The sequence below is a fragment of the Phyllostomus discolor genome, chromosome 2 (genome assembly GCF_004126475.2).
Source record: "Phyllostomus discolor isolate MPI-MPIP mPhyDis1 chromosome 2, mPhyDis1.pri.v3, whole genome shotgun sequence".
NCBI classification, from domain to species: Eukaryota; Metazoa; Chordata; class Mammalia; order Chiroptera; family Phyllostomidae; genus Phyllostomus; species Phyllostomus discolor.
The window spans coordinates 150,094,027-150,119,379 of record NC_040904.2 but is presented as its reverse complement, the minus strand read 5'-3'; the positions used below and the strand labels follow the sequence as shown (position 1 = coordinate 150,119,379).

Here is a 25,353-nt window from a genome sequence, read left to right as displayed (position 1 = left end):
TATTGATAGTTGTGAGTTTGTTGCCATTTTAGCGTTCATAGTTTTGATCTTATTTTTCTTAAATAAGTCCCTTTGATATTTCATGTAATAATGGCTTGGTAAAGATGAACTCCTTCAGTTTTACCTTGTCTGGGAAGCACTTAATCTGCTCTTTCATTCTAAATGATAGCTTTGCTGGATAGAGTAATCTAGGTTGTAAGTCCTTGTTTTTCATTATTTGGAATACTTATTACCAGTCCGTTCTTGCCAGCAGTTTCTTTTGAGAAATCAGCTGAGAGTCTTATGGGGACTCCTCTGTAGGTAACTAACTACTTATCTCCTGCTGCTTCTAAGATTCTCTGTTTATCTTTCACCTTTGGCATTTTAATTATGATGTGTCTTGGTGTGGTCCTCTTTGGGTCCTACTTGTTTGGGACTCTCTGTGCTTCCTGGACTTGTATGTCTATTTCCTTTGTCAAATTAGGGAAGTTTTCTTTTATTATTTTTTCAAATACGTTTTCAATTTCTTATCCTTCTGACAGCCCTATGTTTTGGATGTTGGCACGTTTGGAGATGTCCCAGAGGTTTCTTATACCACCCTTATTTTTTAAAATTCTTTCTTCTTTCTGTTCTGGTTTAATGCTTATTTCTTCCTTATGTTCCAAATCATTGATTTGAATCCTGGCTTCCTTCCATTCACTGTTGGTTCCCTATGGATTTTTCTTTATTTCACTTAGTGTAAACTTCATTTCTTCTTTTATGTTGTTCTTGTACCAATGAGTTCTCTGAGCATCCTGATCACCAGTGTTTTGAACTTTGCATCTGATAGGTTCACTATCTCCATTTCATTTAGTTCTTTTTCTGGGGTTTTGTTCTATTCTTTCATTTGGGCCATATTTCTTTGTCTCCTCGATTTGGCAGGTTCCCTGTGTTTGTTTCTGTGTATTGCGTAGGGCTTCTTTGACTCCCTGTCTTAGTGCACCTGTTGAGTTGTATGGGGTGGAGGTATTTGCCAAGGTGAGACAACCTGATTCGCTTTGTGGCTCTGTGTGTGGGGAAGGCTCAGAAAGGGTACAATGCTACTGCCTGGTTTTTGGAGGTTTGTCCAGCACTCATGCCATTTCCAGTCCCTTAACCCACTTCCTGTGTACCACTGGCCCTTCCAGCTGTGGCCCTGGTGGTGAATCCCAGAGTGTGTGGGTTTTCTACATTTTAAGTACATGTGGGCCCTTTAAACAGACTCTCCTAAAAAAAAAAAACAGCAGTTTCTTCTGCTACCCCAACCCCCACTGGTTTTTTACAGCCAGAAGTTCTGGGACTTTATCTTCCTGGTGCTGGAATCCTGGTCTGTGTGGTCTGATCTGGGGCTGGGATTGCTCACTCCCAAGGTCTCCCTTGCTCCTAAGGCATCCCTCCCAATTTTTATCCATGAAACATCAATGTGGGATGGCTCACTCCACCGCTGCCACTGCCTCTTGCACCATACCACATCTCCTTGCCTCTCTGCCCCATCTCCACATCTCTGCCCCACATACTTGTCTGGATAAATGTGGCTTCTTTAAATTCTTGTTTGTCAGACTTCCATACAGCTCACTTTTCTGACAGTTCTGGGTATTAATTTGTTTTGAGACCTAGTTGTAATTTTTTCTGTGGTTGAGCAAGGAGGTGAAGTGTGTCTACCTATGCCTCCATCTTGACTGGAAGTCTTCATCTATTATTTTTCTTTAGCCTGAATAATGTCTTTATCATTTCCTATTGTGCATATCTGTTCATGGATTCACTTAATATTTTTTTTAACCAGAAATGTCTTTAATTTGCTTTCATTCTTGAAGGATATTTTCATTGGATATAAAGTTCTAGACTGTCAGTTTTGAATTTTCTCTAGCACTTTAAAGATATTGTTGGAGTATCTTATTGCCTCTGGAAATTTTGATGAAAAGTCACTGATCATTTGAATCACTGTTACCCTAAATGTAATATGTTGTTTTCCTCTGCTATTTTTGAGAATTTCTCTTTATTTTTGGTTTACAGCTATTTGACTGATAACCTAGATGTGTTTTTCTATATACTTATTTTGTTTAAGATTTGCTGAGCTTCTCAAATGTATAAGTTTATGTGTTTTACCAAACTTGGAAAGTTTTTGGACATTATATCTTTTTCTACTCCACCCTGTTCACAAGTTCCTGACTCTTTTGTCTCCCTATTTTTTTAAATAATGTTTGTCAGTTTTTTAGATGGGATGATATTTATTGATGTATCTTCATGTTTTTCTGTTATGCCGCCTAGTAATTAATTTTTTAAAACTTTCATATTTAAAACTGTCTTCATTCTAGCATTTCCATTTAATTCTTTTTTATAGTTATGATATGTTTCTGAGATTTTGTAGTTTTAAAATTTTTTACAAACACATTTTCTTCTATCCCATTAAGCTAAGTTACAACAGCTGATTAAAAAATCCTTGCTTGCTAACCTGGTATTTGGATCATCTCTGAATCGGTGTCCATCATTGACTGGTCTTTCCTTGAGGCTGGAGTACATTTTCCTGTTTCTTTATTGAGTAATTCTCTTTTGGTTGTTGTTGTAACAGTGAAATTGTATATTTATGGTAACATTCTTTTAGGGATTATCTTCTCAGTTTATTCATCAACTTAGAATTGGTAACCAAAAGGTGTTTATTCCCATTGAGTACCTCAGGAATTCTTAACTGTATCCTGGACATTGTGAATGCCTGGATTCTTTTATATTTCTCTGAAGAGTACATATATTTTTGTTTTACCAGCCAATTAGTTTGCTTAGACTCAATCTGTAAACTCTATCTCTTGGGCAGTCACTCAAATTTCAGTTCTGTCCTATTTACTTTGGTTGGGCTGTGTGCCATTAGCCCCACACATGGACAGCTCCAGAGTCAGCCAGACACTTAGGCAGAATTTACCTGTAGAATCTGGTTTCTTCTCTCTACATCTCTTTCCTAAGAGTTCCCTTTCACCCTTTCACTTTCAGCAGCTGTGTTTGCCCTAAACTCTGTCTTTGGTCCATGAGGCCAGAAAGACTGCAGGTTTTTATTGGCATTTTAGCTCTTTCGTGATTCTGACTTGAACTGGCCCAAAGGCTAAGAGCTGTAAACAGGTGACTCCTGTATGCCACTGCCTTTGTCTTAGCTGCAGGGCCCCTTCTGAATCTTCTTGCTTTTGTTTCCTTCTATTGTTTTGGGGTAGGTTAAAATTTTTTTTCCAGAGTTTATAGTTTTTACCTGGGGGAGGGTCAGGTCTGTAAGAGCTTACCAGTCATATCAGAAGCATAAGGGCATTGTGATTCTTTTGCACTTCTTATTTATCTAGTTGTTCTCTGTCTTTAATATTAAAGGTTTTGTGAAAATGTCTGTTCCTTCATTGTTTGCTCTTAACATATTCAGGCGGCAAGCCCTTCTCCTTGAAGGATGAACTTCATTGTAGGGTGGTCAGGCAGGAGGCCATTTCCTTGGGTGACTGCAAAATATCATCTTTTCCCTCCTGATGATATCCAGTTTTTCTAGGGAGCCTAGAAAATTTCCAGTTTTCCAACCTTCCAATTTCTTACTGTGGGAAATCTGCTTGGATGCCTACAGGCAAGTTGAAGAAAGGTCTCACAGTTCAGTGTTTGGACTTTTAATTAATTAATTTAATTTTTAGCCCAGTAGCTCCGCAGTCTCCTTGGAGCAATTTCTCTAGAAAGTAAGCTTTCTCAGCTTCTGTTGGGGTCATGGAGGTAGTTGCCCAGCTGTACAGGCTGGGGAAGCTGATCTAAGGGTCCAGCTGTTCCTTCGTCTGATTTTCAATCAGTACTTTTATTTTCAGCCCCATCTTACACTTGAATTCAGACACTCCTATTAATTCTAATGTCTTGGGCTTTTCTGGGGCTGAACTCAAATTGGATAACTTCCTGTTGGCTCCTACGTCCCCTCCTCCGACCCCAGGAAGTCTTGTTTTTGCTTTTTCCATCCTGCTGATTCGGTCCCCATCCACACTACTTCTGTCTGCACCAGCGTCATTGAAATGTGGTCTGGTGTGGCCTCTGCTCACGCACTCTGTGTCCTTCTGTGTTTATGCTTCTATATTCCTTTCCTTTCGCTTGGGTGGAGTTTTGGAGAACTGTAAATGTATGTTCTCTCTTCCCTTATTAACAAGAAGTGAATAAATTATAAAGGACAAATTTGAGAAAACACCACTTTCCTGGTTAATAATAAAAGCAGACTTTTCTCTTTATTGTACAAGATTGAAATCTTAATCGGCCGAGAAAGACATGACAGCTGACTCTCCCACAAGAGAACCAGGTGGAGGCTGGTGGTGCTCACTGAGCATCAGAGTTGCAGAGCCGTAAGGGACTTGTAGGTTTTGTGAAGCAGGAGTTTTCACACTTTGTTAGTGGTGGTACGCATTTTTTAAAAATGACAGTTTACTTTCCCCTCATGATATAACACAGAAAAATGTTATGATTTTCCTCCCAAGCATTAAAATATTTCCTGTATAAAACCCCTGAGCCCTTTCCAAGAACTCTGGGATCTTCCAGAGCAGAGATGGAAAACCCTTGCTTTAGTAGTGCTATTTTACAAGGTCTTAGCCCAAACAGTATGTACAACCATCGCTCCGGTGTAAATAATTTGAGAAGGTTAAAAAGCAACAATAATGTTAATTAAAGTTTATTGAGCACTCTCTGTGTTTGGGGCACTATTTCATGGGTTTATATACAGTATCTCATTTAATTCTCACAATGATGCTATGAGGAGAGTATAATGATTATTCCCATTTTGTAAGTGAAGAAACCGAAGCCTGGAAAGGCTAATTACTTGTTTAGGGACACACAGCTAGGAAGTGGAAGAGCTGGGACTCAAACCCAGGTCTGTTCGACTCAAAGCCCATTCATTTAATACAGGCCCCTGGGCATGGTCTGGTGGGCTTTGGCCCCTGAAGCACGAGCACCTGGAACCATCCCTGGGGGTGGTCAACACTGAGGGCCACCTCCTGTTTGTGACACAAAATATGACGATAGACTAGGTTACAACTAAAAAGCAACACTTGTCTCTAATCCTCAGGACACGCCAGCTCCCTCTCCCTGCGCTACATCAGACTCCTACTCTCCTCCACAGGTCAAAGCAAAGGTGAGGGCCCTCTACCTCGACGCAATGCGCGCCTTCATCAACTCTGGTGGTGGGAAGAGAGGCCCTTCTTACCTGTGTGTTCCTCCAGGTGCATGCTGCCGGACTCTGAGGACACCGGCTGCTGTCCACCACTTGGCTGCCGCACCCAACACACTGCCTGCACACCCCGCGCAGTGTCCTGACCTGAGCGACGCAAGCCTTATTCACAGAGGCTCTCACAACTGCTACCCAGAAGCCGGTCAACCCACGACCGCCCTGGATCAGTCTGTGCCCTCTCATCTGGGGACAAGTTGTTCTTACCATTAGCAGCCTCTGTGCCTCAACACTGGGTAAAGAGCAAAATGATTTAGTCTTCACTCTTTCTCTTTTTTTTTGCTGAAGGGGAAGACCTCAGACACCAGTGTGGGGCAGGGCCAGTGGAAAGTGAACAGTGGCGCCCTCTCCAGGAGATGGCAGTGTTGAGACACATATCAGACAGGGCCAGGCCCACGGCTCTCCGCTTCAGACCTGCTTTAATTAAAAACCCACTAAACCCGAGGTGTTCCTCATTCAGTGAACAGCTAAAGTGTCAGAAATATGTAGGGAGATTCTGGGTGAGGGAGAAAGCCCTCTTTCCACGTGTAGCCTGGCTAGAGTACTCAAGGGGATTTGTGAATGATCTCTCAGAGAGATACATCAATTAAGCTTTCACTAATAAGCCTTTCTTCTCTTTTGCTTCCTCTCCCCTTTTCCCTTCCTTTCATTCCTCCTTTTGGACTTAGAAGATGGCAAAAAGAGTAAAAGGCCATCAAAAACTATGGTAAAATTCCATTCAAATTTTTTTTAGGTGTGAAATGTATACCTGTATTTTGAGTCTCTATTTTCTTGGTCCCAATGAGTTCTTTGCCTTTGGCAGTTTATTTTTCAAGCAGGTGAATCCCAGGTCCACTGGGTGGAGGAAAATGAAATCTGAGACGGGTAGGAGTCATGGAGTAGGGGCTTGCTTTGTCCACCGCAGGCATGGACCTAGTTTTGCAGGACCCCTGGGACTGTCCAGTGTGGGCCCGGGACTCTGGACCAAGCGAGCTGACGTGGGGCCTGTCACTGCCCGTTCAATCAGGGCGTTTTGTTTTGTTTTGGTTTGGTTTGGTTTTTAAACCAGGCTTGGAGCAGCCCTACAAAATTATTTTCTCCCTCATAGAAGGGCAATGATAGACTCTGGGAGTTCATTTCTTCCCACTTGTCATAATGTTTCATGCAGTCTTAGGTGGGGCCTTGCAGGGGCTCCTGGGTAAGAGATGCCATCCTCTCTCTCCTGGGGATGAACACCCGTCCTTTCCATTTCAAGGGTAACGTGTCTCAGAGGACCCAGACTCCAGGCCGGGGAAGGATGTACAACTGCAGCAGCTTCAGGGGCCTGCTGGTGTGCTCAGCTCTTTGTTTGGTGCCACCCTTCTCCACTGCGGTGTGCAGACGGATAACGTGGGACATGGTAAAGTGCAGATTCCGATTAAGTAAGCCTGGGGTGGGGCCTGAGATCCTGTCTTCCTCACAAGCTCCCAGGGGGTGGGCGCTGTACCGGAGGAACTCTGAGAAGCAAGACTGTGGAGGATTTCTACAGTCTGCCTCTAGTGGAGCAGGGAGGAAGAGAGTTGAGCTTCCCTAGCACTCACTTCAAATTAGCAGATTCCCAGTTGATCTTTGAAATTTTATAACATCATTTTAAAAGTGTTTTTAGCAGAACCAACTGATGTCCAAATGGTCGGCCTGCCTCTTTCTTTATCTCATATAACACGTGACATGTTATGTTTTGAGCTTAGAGACCTGATCAGAAGTTGAGAAAAATTGAGGTTTTTGAGTCTGGAGCCTTGAACTTCAGAATTTTCAGAGTAAATGCTATAGCACATACTTGGGAAAAGGATAATATTACATGCCAATTCTATTAGCCACTGTAGATAATCAAATGTAGGCCGTGTGAATAGTGCCCCAAATTCAGGGTAGCAAGTCACATCTCTTATTCCCATGCATCAGCTTGGCAAGAAGTCCAAGATTTCCCTCCTGGAGCTCCCTCTTCCACTGTTGTCCTCAAGCTCCAGAGATTTATCTTGCTCTGAAAGGAGATGCTCAAGGCCTTCTCACCGGCTTATGTTGCTGCCTTTGCCTTTCACAGCTACATAAGAGCTGATCCTTCAGGGACGTCAGGCCTCAGCCCCAGCATGGGCTCTAAGGGTCCTGCAGTGGAGGATGGCTTCGCCTTCTCAGCTGAGTCCTCCACTCCGCCATCTCCTGGCAGTGCCGTGCCAGAACTGTGTTGGACATCCAGCCTTGTATAAACCAAGCCTCTTACTGTCTTCTTTTCTTTTGCGTAGATCTACCATACCCAGCAGTTGCTTGGTTTTAATTGTTTAACCCTAGAAATACAAAATGTAAAATAAAGGCCCCTTTCCAAATAATATAGCACTCCCCACCCACCTTCCTATGAAAGGTGACTCTGATTTCTTCAGGGATCCTTGCATCCAATCTGCAGCTTCAACATGGTTCTCAAGCACGAAAGGATGAGTAAATTCCTAGCAGATGAGAGAACCATCTGTTCACTCTTCCACAGATGCACCAGCTCACTGAGGGTACCGGGCAAGTCACCCAAACCTTCCAAGAGTTTCCTCATGTAACCAGAGTGCTACTCAAATTGTCCTGGTCACTTCAGAGCTAAGGTCCACCCTGCGCTGCTTTTCTGCTGCCTGTCCCTGGAAAGGGCACTGATTTTGCCCCATTGCCAGAGAACAGCCATGGAAGACTAGCTGAAATGTCCCAACACATAGGAGGCCTCGAATCCCTTGTTGAATACCTACTCAAAGGTCATTAAAAGCTGTCCAAAGACATTTGGCTCCAGACAGAATAATAATGATCAGATGAGCAAAAAATAATGGGAGAAAAAGAGGCAAAACTCAGTTAATCTAAGTGTCATGTTTTTATAGCATAAGTTTTCTAGTAGAGAGCTCAGATTCAATGTTGTAGAAACCCAGGGATTTTACGAAGGTCCTGGGGCACATGGGTAGAGGAGGGAAGAGCTTATGCTAGTCTCATAGGCCAGATTTTTGATGGGAGTTGATGTTCATTCTTTTTTTTTATCCTCGTCTGAGGACATGCTTATTGATTTTAGAAGGGGGGAGGGAGGGAGAGGGGGGTAGAGAGAGAGAGAGAGAGAGAAACATTGATCAGTTTCCTCCTATATGCACCCCAATCAGGACTGAATCAGCAACCCAGGCATGTGCCCTGACCAGGAATCGAACTTGTGACCTTTTGGCTTATGAGACGATGCCCAACTAACTAAGTCATCTGGCCAAGGTGGGAGGTGATGTTCTAAATCAATCAATGAGGCATTTTGGTTGACCTTGTCCCAAGCAGTTCACTTTCAGCAAGTGTTCCAAGATCTCCATTTAGAGGGCTCACAGTGTAGAATTATTGGGTTGCTGTGACCAGATGTAAAATCTTGCTCTGAGAGAAAGCAGCTGGTGACTCCTATTAGCTGATTCCAACCTCACATGGTCTGGATCCAAAATATGAGAGGGTTCCTGGTCCCATCTAATCTGAACCCCAGATATAAAAGGGTTCACGGCTTCATATGGCTTGCTCCTCAACTATAAAAGGGTTTGTTAGCTCCAGAGTTGTGACCTTTGGCCCCCGGTGAGAAGTTCAGGGACTGAATTCACACTGTAGAATTGGAAGAATCTGACTCATCTCCCCAGCAACTGGGAACTTTCAAAGCCTCATTTTTCTTGATTATCAATCAGAATCATAAGTTCTACTTCACTCATTTCCAAGATTTAAAAAAAAAAAGAATGCATAAGGAAATATTTTGAAAGACATTCAAACTCAAGCTATGAGTTTTTTCCAGAAGGCTGGGACTTAGACCATCAGCTGCCTTCACATTCCTGCTTCTCTCTTCTGTTACATTTTCTCAAGAAATCCTCTGTGTGGCATGAAGAGAAGAAAAAAGTTTGAATCCCATCCCTTTCACTGAACAGCTGTGACACTAAGCAGGTTATGTTAGACCTCTGAACCCATTTCCACACTTGTTGAATGGGGTACTTACTTTCTAAATCTGTTTGGCTGCATCTGCTAAAGCATGGCCTCTGACCCAGGGATTCCACTCCTAGGAATAGACCTGACAGAAAGTTGCACACGTGCTCACTAAAACCACACGCCCCAAAGACATTCATGGCAGCATTACTCATAAAAACCACAAACCTTTTGAAAGTAGCTCGAATGACCATCAAGGGCAGGATAAGTTGTGGTGTATTCACACAATGGAGTACTACACAGCACTGAAAATGAGCAAATAACTGCCATTTGCAACAATAATAAGTGAACCTCATAAAGATAATGTTGGGCAAAAGAAACCAACCCTTAAGAGTACCTATCATAGTATCACCTCTACAAACTTCTCTACGGTTTAGATTTCAGAACAGTGATTATTCTGGGGCAGAAGGAAGCAGCGATGAGAGGAGGGCAGGGGGTCTCTTCTAGAGCACTGGACTGTCCCGTTTCTCGATGGTGGTTGTTACCTGCATTGTACTTACCACCTGAACCTGAACTCATGAAGAACTACTACTTCCCTTTCACTCCTTATGTCAGGCATGAGTATTGCTGGAGGAGTACTGGTATAATTCATTTTATTAAAAAGTATCAAAGTATGTACCAATGATCAGTGTGCCTTCATTGTGTATATGACATGTCAGTGAAGAAAGTCTATTAAAAAAGAAATCCTAACCTTGAAGATAAGTTAATGAGTTGATAAGAAACTATGTCAAATGTCTGGGACAGTGCCTGTAGTTCAGAAAACACACAGGAATAGTAGATATATTATTAGTATTAATGGGTCCCTGAATAGGGTCTGGCTTGTGCCAGGAATTTGGGTGTGAGCTTGTGGTCCCAGATTCCCATCCCTGGGGTTCTCTAGCTGATGGCCTGTTCCCAGCGAAGCCACAACTGTGTCAGTCCTGTCGGAGTGGCTGCCTCGACACCCTTGCTGCTATGATGAGAAAGGGTGGGAAATGCCATTATCCCTGAGGACAATGCCCCCGTCCACTGCCCACCCTCCCAACCTGCACCTGGAGGAGTGGAGCTGGCCTTCGGCTGCCCCCCACCCCCACCGGCACCTTGCCCTTGCCACTGTGCTTGAGTAGCTGCAATTCCCTCACATCAGACAGCATTACCGCAGAGGCCAAGGACAAAGTATTTGCCAAGGCTTCCTGGGAATAACCCAGTCACCTGAGCTTAAACAAGAAGTGTAATAATGACACTATTGTTTAAACCCTTTTGGTGACGGACACCATGCTAAGCATTCACAGACATTACTCACTGAATCCCTTTAACAATCCTGGGAGGCATCATATGGTTACACCCACTTTGCAGATGAAGAGACCAAAGCCCAGAGTCCTCAAACCATGTCCCTAAGACTGTATAGCCATTAAGTGTGAAGTTGGGACAGCAACTCACTTCCAACCTTGGAGCTCTTGAGCTGCCTTCATCTTCTCTTCAATGGAGGAGAAAGGAAAGAAAAATGGAAGAACTAGTTTCTTGCTTTCTCTGAATTTGGTATAAGCAGGAGAACAATAGAAAGATTTATTGTTTTGAAAACACTTAAGGCCAGGTATCTTTTGGACGGCTGAGGGCACAGAGTTCCTTGCATTGCCAACCTCCTTACTTATAGGTGGAAAAAAGTTTCTCAGGATTTTGAGACATTGTTTCCAAATCCATATTTATAAAAACAAACAGACAAAAATAGATGTGTGGTGGTATCCCAAGAAAATAGATGTGACCAAGGAAAACACATCTTATGTGGCATTTAGGATCAAAAGCAATCTGAAGCAGCTCTGTTATTTACTTTAGGAAGTCCTCAATGAAAATATGGAGAAGGTTAGATGAGTGAGCGCAAACCCAGCCACACCCCCTGCATTTCCCAGGCTGTGGGCTAAGGAGCTCTGTAGGAGCTAATGCCATCTTTCTGCGTTGTTCTCGCCTCCTGCACCTGAACGCATGAACAGCCACCACTTCCCCTTCACTCATCCCGTCAGGCATGAGCACTGCTGGGGGCGTTGAAGGAAAAGGAAACAACAACGAACAGCCCAGTCAAATTCACATAAAAACTTTCTGCGGTTGAATTGTACAGTTTGGAGGCCTACACAAATTAAGACAGTGTGAAGGACTATGCAAAAATGGTAGCTTGCACGTGTGAAACTGCTGTTACTTGGCCCTTTTTGATATACAAAAGTAGCAATTGCACATAGTTAACACTACACTTTAAAGGGATGGATTCTGTCACCGTGTCCTGGTATCAGTTTCTGAAAGTGCTGTCACTGTCACTCTCTCTGCCTATGCAATGTTGCAAGTTGGGCAGGACACCTGTTTTAATTTCTGGTTTGCAGTTGAGGGAAATAAGACGCTAAGTGAATAAATAACTGGTCTAAGTTCAAAAAGCTAGTTGGACCAGAGAACATTGGTGCCACTAGGAACCTGTAACAAACTAGAGTGTATTGATTTCAGTGAACAAAAACAAGGAAATGAAAGACAAAAACCATAACTTTAAACTGCCTTAAGCAAAAAATAACACAAAATGAAGTGAAATGAAATGAAATGAAATGAAATAGAAAAGAAAGAAACAAAAACAAAACCAGAGGATTTACTGGCTTCCGTGATGCTCAAGTTTAGGACTGGATCTTGGAACCCAAATCATGCCGTCAAGCCTGGGCACCCTTCATTCTCAGTTGCTTCCTGCTGCGTTGCCTTCTTCCCAGACAGGCTTTCCCTGAGGACCCACAATCCTGGGGATGTGTCTCACAGGTCCAGAACTCATAGAAAAGACTCAGCATCTTTGAACCCTCATCCCTAGTAGTGCTGAGATCCACTCTGCTTGGATTGGATTAGGCCAGGTGTGTACGTGATGCAATGATTGATGCAAATAGCGAATGCTGTACTTGGACTGACCAAGCCTGGCCAGGTCCCCTACCCTCCTCAGGCTGAACATGGCCATCACTGGAACCACACAGAATGGAAGTGAGGGGATGCTATGAAGTAGGGAAGATAGATACTGAGGGCAACGTTTCCTTGGAGATCACTGACCCCAAGATGCTCTTTCTATAGACGAGGAAACAAGGCCGGCCACATGCCTCCTGCCTCCCAATGCTTGTCACTTCAAACACAGTCACTCTGCTTTCTACATGGCCTATTTATTAGCTCCACACAGCTGCCTCTGAAACTAGGAAAAGCAGCCTTGGAAAAAATATCTAACACACCTATTTCTTTGCAGTGATGAGCAGGAGTCACAGCAGCGAAATGCAAGACCATGACAGTGAGGGGCTGCTGACCAGGGCTCTCAGGCTCTGAAGTGGCAGCCATACCAAAGTGTTCCTTGGCATAGTTTATTGAATGGCCATTATGAAAAACTGTAAGTGGCCTTGGGAAACCCTTGTGATGGGCTGGAGAGTGAGGGGGGAAAGGTAGTGCTAACTCTCAAGACTGAACCCAAGATATGGGGCTTTGCGGCCACCCCTGATCAAATGGGATGGGCCAATGAGATGCGTGGCTTACTCTTTATGTTTTGCACTCTACCTGATGAATGGCTGGGACATGGGTTTCTGGCTGTCAGAAATCCAGACTCGTAATTCTGACTTGTTATAATTTACCCACTAAACAATGGAAAGGGAGGGAGTCTTTCTCAGATCATGTGCTCAGTTAAAGCTAAAATCTTGAAAAATAGAGATTTCTCAAATTACCAATATTTAATCCTGCAGTTAATTTAAAATTCTGGAGAATACATTTTTGGTGCCACAATGAATTTTTAGCTGGTGACGCCTTCCTCCCTCAGCATCTATGCTGCCAGTCAGCATTGTCAAGTTCACTTTGAAGGTGCCCTGCAGTAATCACAGCCAGTGCTGCCTTTGTATTCAGAGACTGGTTCAAACCAAACAGAATATCCTTAAACTGAAAGAGTTTCATTCTATTCTTATGTTATAGTTTCAAGAAGCCAATGTAGACAATCTTTAAGACTTTTCTTTATTCCTTAGGATATAATTTACCCATCTAAGTCTTCTAGAATTTTTATTGATTGTAAGTGCCTTCCTGAAACACTAGGAAATGTTAGTGGTTAAAGAATAATATTTTCAAGTAATAAGAACAGTATGAAACTGGCCTACAGACTTGAGGGTCTTCATGGTATTTTCCAAATTCAAATATAACTTCTTTAAGAGCAAACCTATGTCTAGGACTTTTATGTAAGGTGAACTGGAAGGAAATCTTTTCCTTAAAACCAAATTTAAGCAGGTAAACAGACTTGGAAGTTGGTGTGTTTAACAGGAGGCAGAAAAAAGCAAATTGCTAATTGTATTATTGAGATGTCTTTGCCACTGTGAGGAAGAGCCCATAGATGTTGGTTTTGAGTCTTAGCCTTCACGCGATCTTTAGGGGAGGGCCCCACACTCTGCCTTAAACACAAGGATCAAGGTACGAAACTGTCACACACATGCACAGTATTTTACTTAACACCATTTATACTTCCTGGTCTCTGTGCATCTGAGTTAATCAAGCTTTTGAGGTACCTGTGTTCTCACTTCTTACTTATGGAACAGCCAATCTATGCTGGACTGATCTAGAAAAAAAGGAAAACACAAACGGTATCAACTCAAAGGCGTAGAGGAAGGTGCATTTTGAAGCCATAATTCACTTTTCTTAAGCGTGAATGGAGGCAATATTCATCTGGATTAGAACTCAGGCCCTCTTGATTTCACTACTAAGAAAGAAAGTCATTTGTGTCTTCTTAGATTTTTATGTCTAAATTGTTACCCTCCCCAAAAGTCAGTCAATTAGTCTGCTTACCTGAATGTATTTCTGCAATAGTGAAGCCACATTATGAGCCTTAAAGACTTTGAAGTCATTAAGGTCCCTGAAAATGGCTACAAGAAAAAAATAATAAATTGTTACAAAAATATTGTTTTCCTCAATTACATAATTCACATTAGGGGACTTAAAATTTATCAGATCTCTTTTTTCTTGAGTGATATTTCAAACCTGTGTTAAAAAGAGTTTTTTAAAAAGCCAGTTTAATTGACTTTATAATTGACTTTTGATATCAAAAACGAAATTGCTAGTCTTAGGTAAGCAGATTTCTTTAACCAGAGATTGGTGTTCAAGGTTCAGATTAGTCTTCAGCGTAATTGTTGTTGGTTGACTCAGTTTCTGTCACAGCTGCTTTTAAATTTCAGGCTAATGCTCATATCTGAGCTGTCAGCCTTACCTGCTTTCTTCCAAGTTTTTGACAGTGAAACATGGAAGATCGCAAAAAGATAGTTCCTTTTTTTCTCAAGCAAGACAGTTCTTATTACCCTCCGTAGTAAAATCTATACAGTTCAATCTGTCTAGCCGTTAGATGAGCAAATTAGCAGATCGGCTCTAGAAACCTGAGTCAATATAAAGTTCCCAGATGGCATAAGACACGTGGTCTTGATCAAATTCTTCATTCAATGGATTTTCTCGTTGCTGCCGGCAAGCACTGCGGTTGTGGGGCGTTTGACTGATCAGCCACTCGAAGGTAAGTAATCAATGACCCCGTGACTTGATTCACTGTGAAGGTACTTTACTTGCAAAGAACGCAGACACGACTTACCCAAGAGATCCATTGATATTCCTGTCTCTGGAATTGGAGGACAACTTAGAAACTCTGTGTTGTTCATTATGATGTCAAGCTTCCAAACTGAGATCCCAAGATGCGAAAATCCGCAGGGTAGCGGGAGCAGAGAGCTAGCACGGCAGGAAGTGCTGCCCTCTTCCACCTGTGCTCCTGGGAGGGCACTTCTCTCCCGGGGAAAAACCCAGATTTAGAAGCCCCAATAAACTAAAAATCATGATCCATATCAACATGTTTGAAAAAAACTCACCAAAGGAGTTTTCAACTTTTATGTTCTCTTCTCTCCTTGAAAATGTCTCCCATTTAACATTTTTTATTTTTATTAATGTTTAAAAGTATTTACACATATAAAATGTTTAATTAACTAAGCATTTAATTAAACACGTAAGCTTCTATTGAAAATGATTTGATTAAAACAAGTAAAGCAAGAGGCTGATTTTTTTTAGCCATGCCACCACCATTGCATTCCCTCCTGCAGAAATAACCAGCACAGGAGATTGGCGGTGCTGATCAGCCTGGGTGAGTGAAAAGGACCTGACTTCTATCTGGAGAAGACAAATTCTCAGTCAGTAGAATGGCTGACTTTGGTTGAACAGGGGTAAAGCTGTCCCTGGTATTTTGACCTGTCTACTTTACTCATGTGATCACCAGTAGGGGGGATATTCATTCATCTGAGTAACTATTTGAGTATGGTATTGCTGATAAAATGTAGAGACTTCTTCTTTCTTTTTTTTTAAAGAAGCACAGAGATAAATATTTCCCAAGTCTGAGTAGTGCGGGGAATTCCCAACTTCTGGTGTAAGTCTTCCTGCTGCACAGTGGAGTCAGGTTACTGGAGGAGGGCAGAAACACAAGGGGAACAGGCGCCGAGGAAACAATACCGTGTTTGGCAAGGACTGTGCGCCTTCCTGGGGCCACGACAAAAAGCTGCGAGGGAGCCAGCTGTGTTTTGAAAATATCGTATTCCTTTTCTCAGTAAAAATGCACAAAACTGATGGATTAAATATAGCAAAAGGAACTCGCTGCACTATATTTTCTCGAAATGTTTATACAATTAATATGGTTAATGAAAGAAAATGTGTAGAAAATATTTGTGAAACTGATTTCTTGATTCCTCTTTCCATAGACCCAATGTAGGCTTCCGAGTTGTCGCAAACAAAGGGTTCAATTTTTAACTGGCAGATGAAGCTTCTGTTTGCCAAAAGAAGAACCATTTCCAGATAACCATTTGTATCCAAGTTTGGGGAAGTGCAAAATTTGTCAAAACCCAAATGAGCCAATAGACATGTTTTACTTGAAAGCTTTCGGGGTTAAGGTAAGTCTTTTATTTATTTAGTCCCATTTAATTCAGTCAACATTTATGAAGTGTTCCAGTGGTCCGTTGCTGAGTAACAAACTCTCAAAACTCAGTAACATAAAATGCTAACAATCATTTATTTGGGTCACAAATCTGCTACTTGGTTAGGGCTTTGCTCTGATTGTTCATCTCTGTTCAGGAGTCATCAGCTGGGGCAGCTCCAATTTGCTGAATCCAATTTGCAACAAGGCTCATTTACATGCCTGTCTGGTACATGCGGCCACCAGTCAGGGACTCAAAGGTGCTGGAAGGCCAGGGCTCTTCCCCATGCTGCCTCTCCATGGGACAGCTTGTGCTTCCACACAGCATGGAGTTTGGGTTCTAAGAATAAGTGTTCCAGGACAGAGGGAGCAGAAGCTGCTAACTTCTTTTCAAAAAGATTTTATTTATTTATTTTCAGATAGAGGGGAAGGAAGGGAGAAAGAGAGGGAGAGAAACACCATTGTGAGAGAGAAACATCAATCAGTTGCTTCTCGTATGTGCCCCGACTGGGGACCAAACCCACAATCTAGGCTTGGACCCTGACCAGGAATCAAACCAGTGACCTTTCCCTTTGCAGAGTGACCTCCAGCCAACTGAGCCATACTGGTCAGGGCAGAAGCTGCTAATTTCTTAAACCTGGGCTCAAACTGGCAAAATACCACATCAAACTGCACTTTTGCAGTTTTCAGTGAATAAATCTTGCACTTCTTTTACTAAATATGGTCTTAATTGTTTTATACTTTTTTTCTTTTTTTTTTTTTAAAGATTTTATTCATCCATTTTGAGGGGGGGAGGGGGGGGGAGAGAGAGAGAGAGAGAGAGAGAGAGAGAGAGAGAGAGAGAGAGAGAGAGAGAGAGAAACATCAATGTGCGGTTGCTGGGGGTTATGGCCTGCAACCCAGGAATGTACCCTGGCTGGGAATCGAACCTGGGACACTTTAGTTCCCAGCCCGTACTCAATCCACTGAGCTACGCCAGCCAGGGTTTGTTTTATACTTTTTTGATGCTGGTTCATTTTCATACGGAGTAGATTCAAAGTTTTCACCAAATTCTCAGAGGTCCCTGACTTAAAAAAAAGTGAACAAACCACTAATCCAGTCAACGTCCCCTCTTTTCCAGTTTAACAGAGAGGGGATACTGAGGCTTAGAATGTTACAGAATTCATCCAAGATAATAGATGATAGAGCTGGGCAGGATGAGTTTTGATTGGCCAATGAGTATCTAATAAATTATTACCTCAGATTCTGTACCTTAGGGGAAGTGGCTATTGTCCACATATTTTATTCTGATCACTAATCTCGGTTTAGCTTCCCAAAATGGGGCTGGACTGCTGGGCACATCAGCTGCTCTTCCTCCAGACTGAGCTTTCGCACCAAACCAAACCAAACCAAACCAACCACAATAAAAGCAAATACAAACAAGCAAAAACAAATACCCACATTTTCCTGATTTTTGGAAGTAATAATTCTACTGTAAAAATGTTGAAACATAATAGAAAAATATGAAAGAGAAAAAATCATTCATATTTGGGATCCACCATTTGGTAGCTTATTTTTCCTTAATTTTCTGTTATTAAAATTGATCTCATGTTGTTAATATAGTGTAAAAAATAACACAATATGATAGTAAAGACTCTATCAAACTATTGTTTACAAAGATGACACAGATTTCTATAGTATGGAGGTACTCTATAAATTCCTATATCATTGTCTGTTTTATTTCCAATTTTTCTTGTTAGTAAAACTGCAGTAAACATCTATATACACCCACTTATTCGTGAAGATAAATTCCAGCAGAATTTACACATTGAAAGAATGAACATTATTAATCTCTTGATGTACGTTGCCCAGTGGCTTTTCAGAAGAATTGTCACTGTGTGAATGGACACCCACAGCCACAGATGATAGGGCAGGTCTCACCTTGTCATTGCCGATGCCCACTAATGACAAGGAGAGTTTGTAGCAAGTACTGAGTAAACACCATTTCCTATACTTTTTTTATTACCATTGCCTTTTTTTATTAGAGCATAAGCTCTGCAAGGGCATGGATTTCTGTCAATTTGGTCAACTTCTCATCTCTAATGCTGTGAGCAATGCCTGGTGTATAGCAGGTGCTCAACAAATATTTACGAATAAATGAATGCATGAACACAGGAATGCATGCTTTCTTTGAGCTATGTTGCTCCTGTGTTTTGCAACTGATGTTTCTACTGGCCCATTCTGTACTCACTGTTTCCCTGGGATACTCTGTGGCCTTGTGTTTTCACTGTGTAGCTTTACAGGTATTTGTTCCTTTTCTCACCAATAGCATACTGCTCTAAGGTCCGAGCCATTGCCTTACATGTCTTTTCAGTGACTTGCCCCTCCGGCCCAGTGCCTAGATTAATACCTTGGAAAACCTTTAAAGTACTTGAACATTATTTACTAATGGACATTTTTATTAATACATTAGTTTATTAAATTTTTTCTTTATGTTGTTTTACACAGGCAGAAGCCACCAATCAAGTAATTGCTATTGAACAATCCCAAGCAGATAGAAGCAAAAAGATTTTCAATCCTGTGAAGTAAGAAGTTCTTTTCTAAATTATTTTGTAAGTGTTTTGGGAAGAAAACCTATTGCCCAGTTTATTTTGCTTATTTGAAATGAATCTTACTGTAAAAACTAAATAATAATATATAAATTTATGAACATATGCTGTCCACAAAAATAAAGTAGGTAAAATGCATCAAAAGTTACAAAAAATTTCTTATAAAAAGCTCCATTTTAGCCCTGGCTGGCATAGCTCAGTGGATTAAGCACGGGCTGTGAACCAAAGCATTGCAGGTTCGATTCCCAGTCAGGGCACATGCTTGGGTGCAGGCCATGGCCCCCAGCAACTGCACATTGATGTTTCTCTCTCTTTCTCTTTCTCCCTCCCTTCCCTCTCTGAAAATAAATAAATAAAATCTGTTTTAAAAGCTCCATTTTTAAGTCATTTTTATTTTTATAATTATTTACTACTTGCTAACAGTCTTGGTTCCTTGAGACAGATTATGATTAGATCTTTTAATTTTTCATTTAAGTTGACACAATGCTGATAGAATTAAATTTAAGGCTCTGGATCCATCCTGTGCTTACAGTTTATTTTTTCTCTTCTAAAGCTACATTGATAGATCACTTAATGGGTTCCAAAATAGAAAGCATACAGGATTGGGATTATCCAAAGTAATATGGTGGTCCAAAGAGAGAGTCCTCTGTAGAATCACTTTGGAGTGGGATTTGCTTTTCAACAACTGATTTGGCTGGGATACCATTGAGATGTTTAATGTTTTGACCCTGAGTCAGTTCCATTTGGGCTGGGAGGAAGATGGCCCCTTATCTGGGACCAGGCAGGAGCTCAGCCTGATGCTCAAGCAGGAGCCTCGTGTACCAACACGGCTCTCAACCTGCCTGGTGCATCCGGCTCTCCCTTGGGTGGGGAAGGCTGTGTGTGGTCGTCCTTGGGAACAAACAGCCTCCCACAGCCAGGCCAGGAGAGGGCAACTGCATAAAGGAGATGTGAAGGAATTCACAAGAAACCTAGAGAAATTGCTTCAGTGAGGAAGTGAGTGCTGCAGAAGCAGAAGCACAAATAAAATATGTCTTTTCTCCTCGTTGTGGAGGTAAAAGAGTCCATATGTGGTATCAAGAGCACACAGCCCTTATGAGTCAGAAGCTCTGGGCCTGAGCTCCTGCGGGATGAGCGTTTCCACTCAAGGGTTATTCCGTGGACTTTCCTGGCCCCCATTCCTGGCCTCGCTATGGATGGTTTATTAAAAGTCAGTCACTGGAATAAACTGTCCTCTGCAGTGTGACAGGAACTGGGACCTGAACATGCTTGAGAATCTCAGATGGGCTACATATGCTCAAAGACTCTATGTGCTTTTACAGTCTTTTGGTATTTCTGCTGTTTGTTTTAGAATTGACTTACTGGCCAACCACGTCCCCAAAGTAACATTGGGCCAACTACGCTTCAGTTGAAACCACAGCAAATAACATGAGACAGGAAGGGAAACCAAATCCTGACCAGAGGTACCAGCATCACTGTGTCCACCAGGGGGTGGCCGGTGCTTTATACGACCAGGGAGTGCCCTCCACAGGCCTCTCTGCTCCTCTAGGCCCCACTAGCCTGCAAACCGGGCCTCCCTCAGCCGTGTCCCTTCCTTCCCTGACTCAGCTTATTGACATATCTCACTTACCCTTAGACACCTTTCTCCTTCCATCCTCACCCCTGCAATGCCTGCTCTGCTGCCCAGCCCCAAACCCACTCTCCTTGGTTGCCTCCATGATTCTCTGGAGTCACCATGCGTTTATGTCTCATTGGCATCCGAGGGCTGAGGGAGGGCGACTGCGGTTCTCAAACCCATGTGCTGCCCACTAATAGGGTGCCCTGAACCCTGCAGCTCTGCTATATAGCCTTTTTGGATTAAAAAAGAAGATAAATTTGCATTAATAATTTAGACCTGCAGTTCCCATAGTGTGGTTCCAGGACTTTCAGAGATAGTATAACCTGAACAGTTATTAGAAAAGCAAGTTCTCAGGCCTCACCAAAGACCTACTGAATCAAACACGCTGGCGGTGAGGCCCAGCAGTTCGTATTTTCACAAGCCCTCGAGGTGACACTGATGCATAACATGTTTGAGAACCACTGGTTTTGGAGTTGGACGGAATTGAGTGTGAATAGGTGATACTGCCATTTACTAGCTGGGTGACCTTGAGCTCACAACTTAACCCCTCTGAGATTCATTTTCCTCTTCTGTACAATGGGGACAATAACCATATTCTACTCCAATAGGGTCCTTTGAAGATCTAAATGAAATGATGTAGTTAAACTGCTAGCCCAATTCCTGACACACTAGCACTCGGTAGGTGGTAGCCAACACTAATAACAACAACAACAACAACAACAACAATTCTTACTATTACTGATTTACTTTAGATACAGAGGAGAACTCATTCTCTAGGGATTTGAGAACTTGTAGAGTGTTACAGAGGGACTTGGTGGCATTTTTTCATGCAGTTATTAATACAAAAGCTGCTTTGATAGGGGTGATTTTTATTTTGACTTTCAAGAAATGGTCAGATCTTAAAAATTTCTCAGCAGTGGTACATATGAAGAAGCGATTGAAACAACTGATGAAAGTTGCCATTGGGAGCGATTGCAGGGGAGGGGCAAGGCCTTTGACTAAAGTCATGACTGGGGGATGTGCAAGGTACAGGGTACACAGCCAAGAGCAGTTTAGGGTGGGAAGTGTCCAGGGTGGCTGAACAAACCCTACTGAGTCCCCCTCCACTGAGGCCTGGGACGTGGAGCTTGGGTGACTGTGGACAAGGGGACTCTAAGGTGGCTTCCCACTGTGCACGTGTTTGTGAGAAATGCTGTGTTGAGGGCCCAGGAATGCAGCACGTACAGATGGGCTGAGCCCGAACCGCCAGCGGGATGACTCCCCACTGAAGGCCATGCAGCTCAGATACCTCAAACCGGGCAAAGGGAGGACCCGGACCAACAGCAAGGGAATCAAATGCTTTCTCTTCCCACAGGAGGGGCAACTTAAAGCAGAGGAGTAAAATATTTAAACATGCAATCTTTAAATGAGTAAACTCATCTGTGTAAATTTAGCATTGATAAACTGCAGGTGGCATTTGATCACACAGATTATGTCTTTGTTCCCTGATGTGCTGCTATTGGTCTAGTGTTTCCAAATTAGAAACTGCAGGTGGGTGGTTGGACTGCAGGCTGCTCACCAAGGCCAGTTCTATCTGCTGTCTGCCCACATCTCCAAAGGGATCATTGTAAAGGTAAGCTCATTTCCTTGCCTTCTCTGGATCCCACATGCTTTTCTTGAGGATGGTAATAGCAGATACTATTATTTTAATTTTTACACAGTGGTTCTCAACCAGGAAAACTTCTGTCCCCCAGGGGTCATTTGGTAATGTCTGAAAATACTTTTGGGTGTCACAAGTGGGGGTGCTGCCACCTAACGTGTAAAGGCCGGGGACACTGCTCCACCCCTTACAGAACACAGGACGACCCCCACAACACAGGACCATCCTCCTGAAAGCTCACAGTGCTGCAGTTGGGAAACCCTGGTTTTTACACTGTATTTCAGGCACTGAGGTAAATTCTCTATATATGACATCATTTTATATGGTTTTACATTTGGATTACATTCTTTATACCCAGAGGAAGGGAGCTGCAAGAGGGTAGGAGACTTATCTGTGATCACACAGCTTGTAAGTGATGGAGCCCAGGTACAACCCAGTTCCATCGGACCCCAAAGCACACAGGACAGAGAAAGTGGCAGGAAGGCCTTCCATGCTCTAAGGTGGTGGGTGACCCCAGAGGCATCTGGACCCCTGCCTAGCACATGGTCATGGTTCATCACATTTTGCTGAATGACTGATTGGTCACAGCTGTGGACAGAATCTTGGCAGCCACGAGAACATAAAGCTGTTGGCAGCTGCAGCTGCAGCTGTGTGAGGCAGGCTGGCCACTGCTGAGAATGCCCCGGGGTGTGAGGGGACAGGTAAGTGCAGGCTGGGTAGCCCTGGGAGGGCGTGGTTGTCATGGCTCTTCTAAGTGACACAGGGAGGATGCGAGGACTTCAATAAGCATTCACTCTGCGCATGACAACACAGGAGGCTGTTAACCTTAGGTCTGGGGATGAGATCTGTCCGTTGGGGGAAGTGAGTTCTTCTGGCTTGCCTTGAACTATCCTGAAACAAAGGGCCCTCTGTGGTTCTTGTAGTCAATTAAAAATAATCAGCCACCTCTTAGTGGAAATCCTTAAACTGGGGTTCAGAGTTTTAATGGAGGTGAAGTAATGATGGAAATGTGGTGGAACCCCGATGTGTTCGGAAGTCCCAGGTGAGAACCAGGCTCCGGGCCTGCCAGTGTGCACACCTGAGGCTGTGTTTTGTGAGGCCTGATGTAACCTGTGGCAGGTGAGGCTCTCTCCCCTGGTCCTGAGCCAAGGACAGAGCTTCCCGTCCCTCCCTCAGCAGGGTTCAGGGTGGTCTGGGACACCTCACCTGACGTAATCTGGGGTTGCTTTGATGCAGTAATGAATCTGATTTGAAATAAAGTCTAGAAACCTAGGTCATTTATTGTTTCTGGCTTCTCATAGGAAGGAATAAACTGAGAGGTACCAGAGTCCTGTACAGCTCACGTTTGCATCGGGCTGTCTGCTAGTCATCCGCATACTTTGAATAATTTACCTGGTGTTGAGGTTCCTCCATTTCCCGCTGGCAGCTCCAGCAAAGCTATTTTCTGGCTGCTGCGCAGGTTCACACAGCAGCCCTCTGAGACCGACCCCTCTGTCTGACGTGCTGTGACCCAAACTCTGTTCATTGGCACCTCCTCATATCCAAAACAATGCAATAGCTTAACTCATGATGATGACTTTGAGAAGCTGAAAAACTTCTACAATTTATATTCAGTATGAATACTAAAAAAGAGAAATATTTACTCAGTATAAATTGGGTGTCACGTCATTCACTGAATTTTTATTTTTAAAAAATGATTGCATTAAAAAACAGGAAAGAAATGATTACACTCCAGATTTGATGCTTTCTCCTAGCCATAATTTTTGTTTAAAGACAATGCCCTATTCTACAAGTGTGCTGGGTAACATAAGGGTTATCCTAACAAAAATAAGAACAATTATAGTGGTAGATAACACAAAACCTTCCCCCAACACTAGAAATATCTTATTGACTTTATTTCATTCTAACTCAAAATGCAGAAGTGAAAAATGAATGCAGACTTTTGAATCTATTTAATGTTTAAACCAACTAAGAAAAAATAATTTCAGAAATGGCTATACTGTTTGCATCAATGAGTTTTAGAAATGTCCGCAGAGCACATTTCCTACCACTGAGGTTCTAGAAAGCTCCATGCAGGTATGCATGCCATGCATTGGGCAGGAGGCAGATCAGCTACGTTCTACAAAAACGCGGATGTGCCCTCTTAGGCCATGGTTTGGCTCTGTTAGTCTGAGCTCCAGAATGAAGGAAAAAAACTTTGGCAATCAAAGATCTACAAAGCTGTACACTAAATGAACTACAAATTGCATTTATCAAATTCAGATTCCTTTTGAGGCCTAAGAATCATCCCTCCTAATAGCAGAGATCCACATAAGGTGACTGCATGAAGTCTGGAATAGATGGGGGGCAGGCCTCCAGCAGGGGTTCAGGAACCAAGCTTGTCAGCATTCTCGTTGGAGAGAAAATCGTGAGCAGGACCCAGTAACTGTTCTCCTGGGCTGTCAATCAAATCAGCTTTAGAAATATATTATGGCCCCATAGTGTAAATTGACCAATTTAATGGAAATTAAGCTTTGCTCCCAAGAACAGATGTATTTCCCAGATGCATGTTTTGAGAACATTCCCCAGTGGAGTTCCTTCAGACTCTCCTTGTTAATGACTAGGCTTTCCTTCAGCTCCACATTTCTTCTAAAACACATCATTAAACCTGGTTCACTGCTATGCTGCAAGCTGGAGGAGTGATTGCTTCCGTCTGTCTTTTCTTTTTTTTTTAAGTATATTTTATTGATTATGCTATTACAATTGTCCCAATTCCCCCCTCTGTCCACTTCTGCCCAGTACACCCCCCTTCCCTCCAGCATTCCCCTTCCCCTTAGTTCATGTTCATGGGTCACACGTATAAGTTCTTTGGCTTCTCCATTTCCTATCCTATTCTTAACCTTCCCCTGTCTATTATGTACCTACCTATTATCCTTCTTATTCCCTGTACCTTTTCCCCCATTCTTCCCCTTCCCCTTCTCAGCTGATAACCCTCCAAATGATCTCCATATCTATGATTCTTTTCCTGTTCTGGTTGTTTGCTTAGTTATTTTTTGCCTTGCTTGTTTGTTTTGTTCTGTTGTTAGATTCATTTGTTGATAGTTGTGAATTTGTTGTCATTTTATTATTCATCATTTTGACTTTCTTCTTTTTCTTAAGTTCCTTTAACATTTCATGTAATGGCTTGGTGGTGATGAACTCCTTTAGCTTTACCTTGTCTGGGAAGCACTTTATTTGCCCTTCCATTCTAAATGATAGCTTTGCTGGACAGAGTAATCTAGATTGTAGGTCTTTGTTTTTCATCACTTTGAATAGTTCTTGCCAGCAAAGTTTCTTTTGAGAAATCAGCTGACAGTCTTATGGGAACTCCTTTGTAGGTAACGCTGTTTTTCTCTTGTTGCTTTTAAGATTCTCTCT

General features: G+C 42.6%; 1 protein-coding gene and 1 pseudogene across 1 annotated transcript in view; both read left to right on the top strand.

Moving 5' to 3' along the window:
- Positions 1–25,353, top strand: part of MYRFL (myelin regulatory factor like) — an 89,753-nt gene that overhangs the window by 16,164 nt on the left and 48,236 nt on the right. Inside the window, 12 exon segments of the mRNA XM_028532034.2 lie at positions 5,048–5,106; positions 5,200–5,442; positions 5,940–5,956; positions 6,111–6,173; positions 12,402–12,449; positions 12,452–12,539; positions 15,901–16,043; positions 16,046–16,089; positions 18,600–18,676; positions 20,052–20,109; positions 20,111–20,163; positions 21,840–21,930. Coding sequence (XP_028387835.1) covers positions 5,048–5,106; positions 5,200–5,442; positions 5,940–5,956; positions 6,111–6,173; positions 12,402–12,449; positions 12,452–12,539; positions 15,901–16,043; positions 16,046–16,089; positions 18,600–18,676; positions 20,052–20,109; positions 20,111–20,163; positions 21,840–21,930 — 984 coding nt within the window.
- Positions 13,943–14,051, top strand: LOC114514274 (annotated as a pseudogene).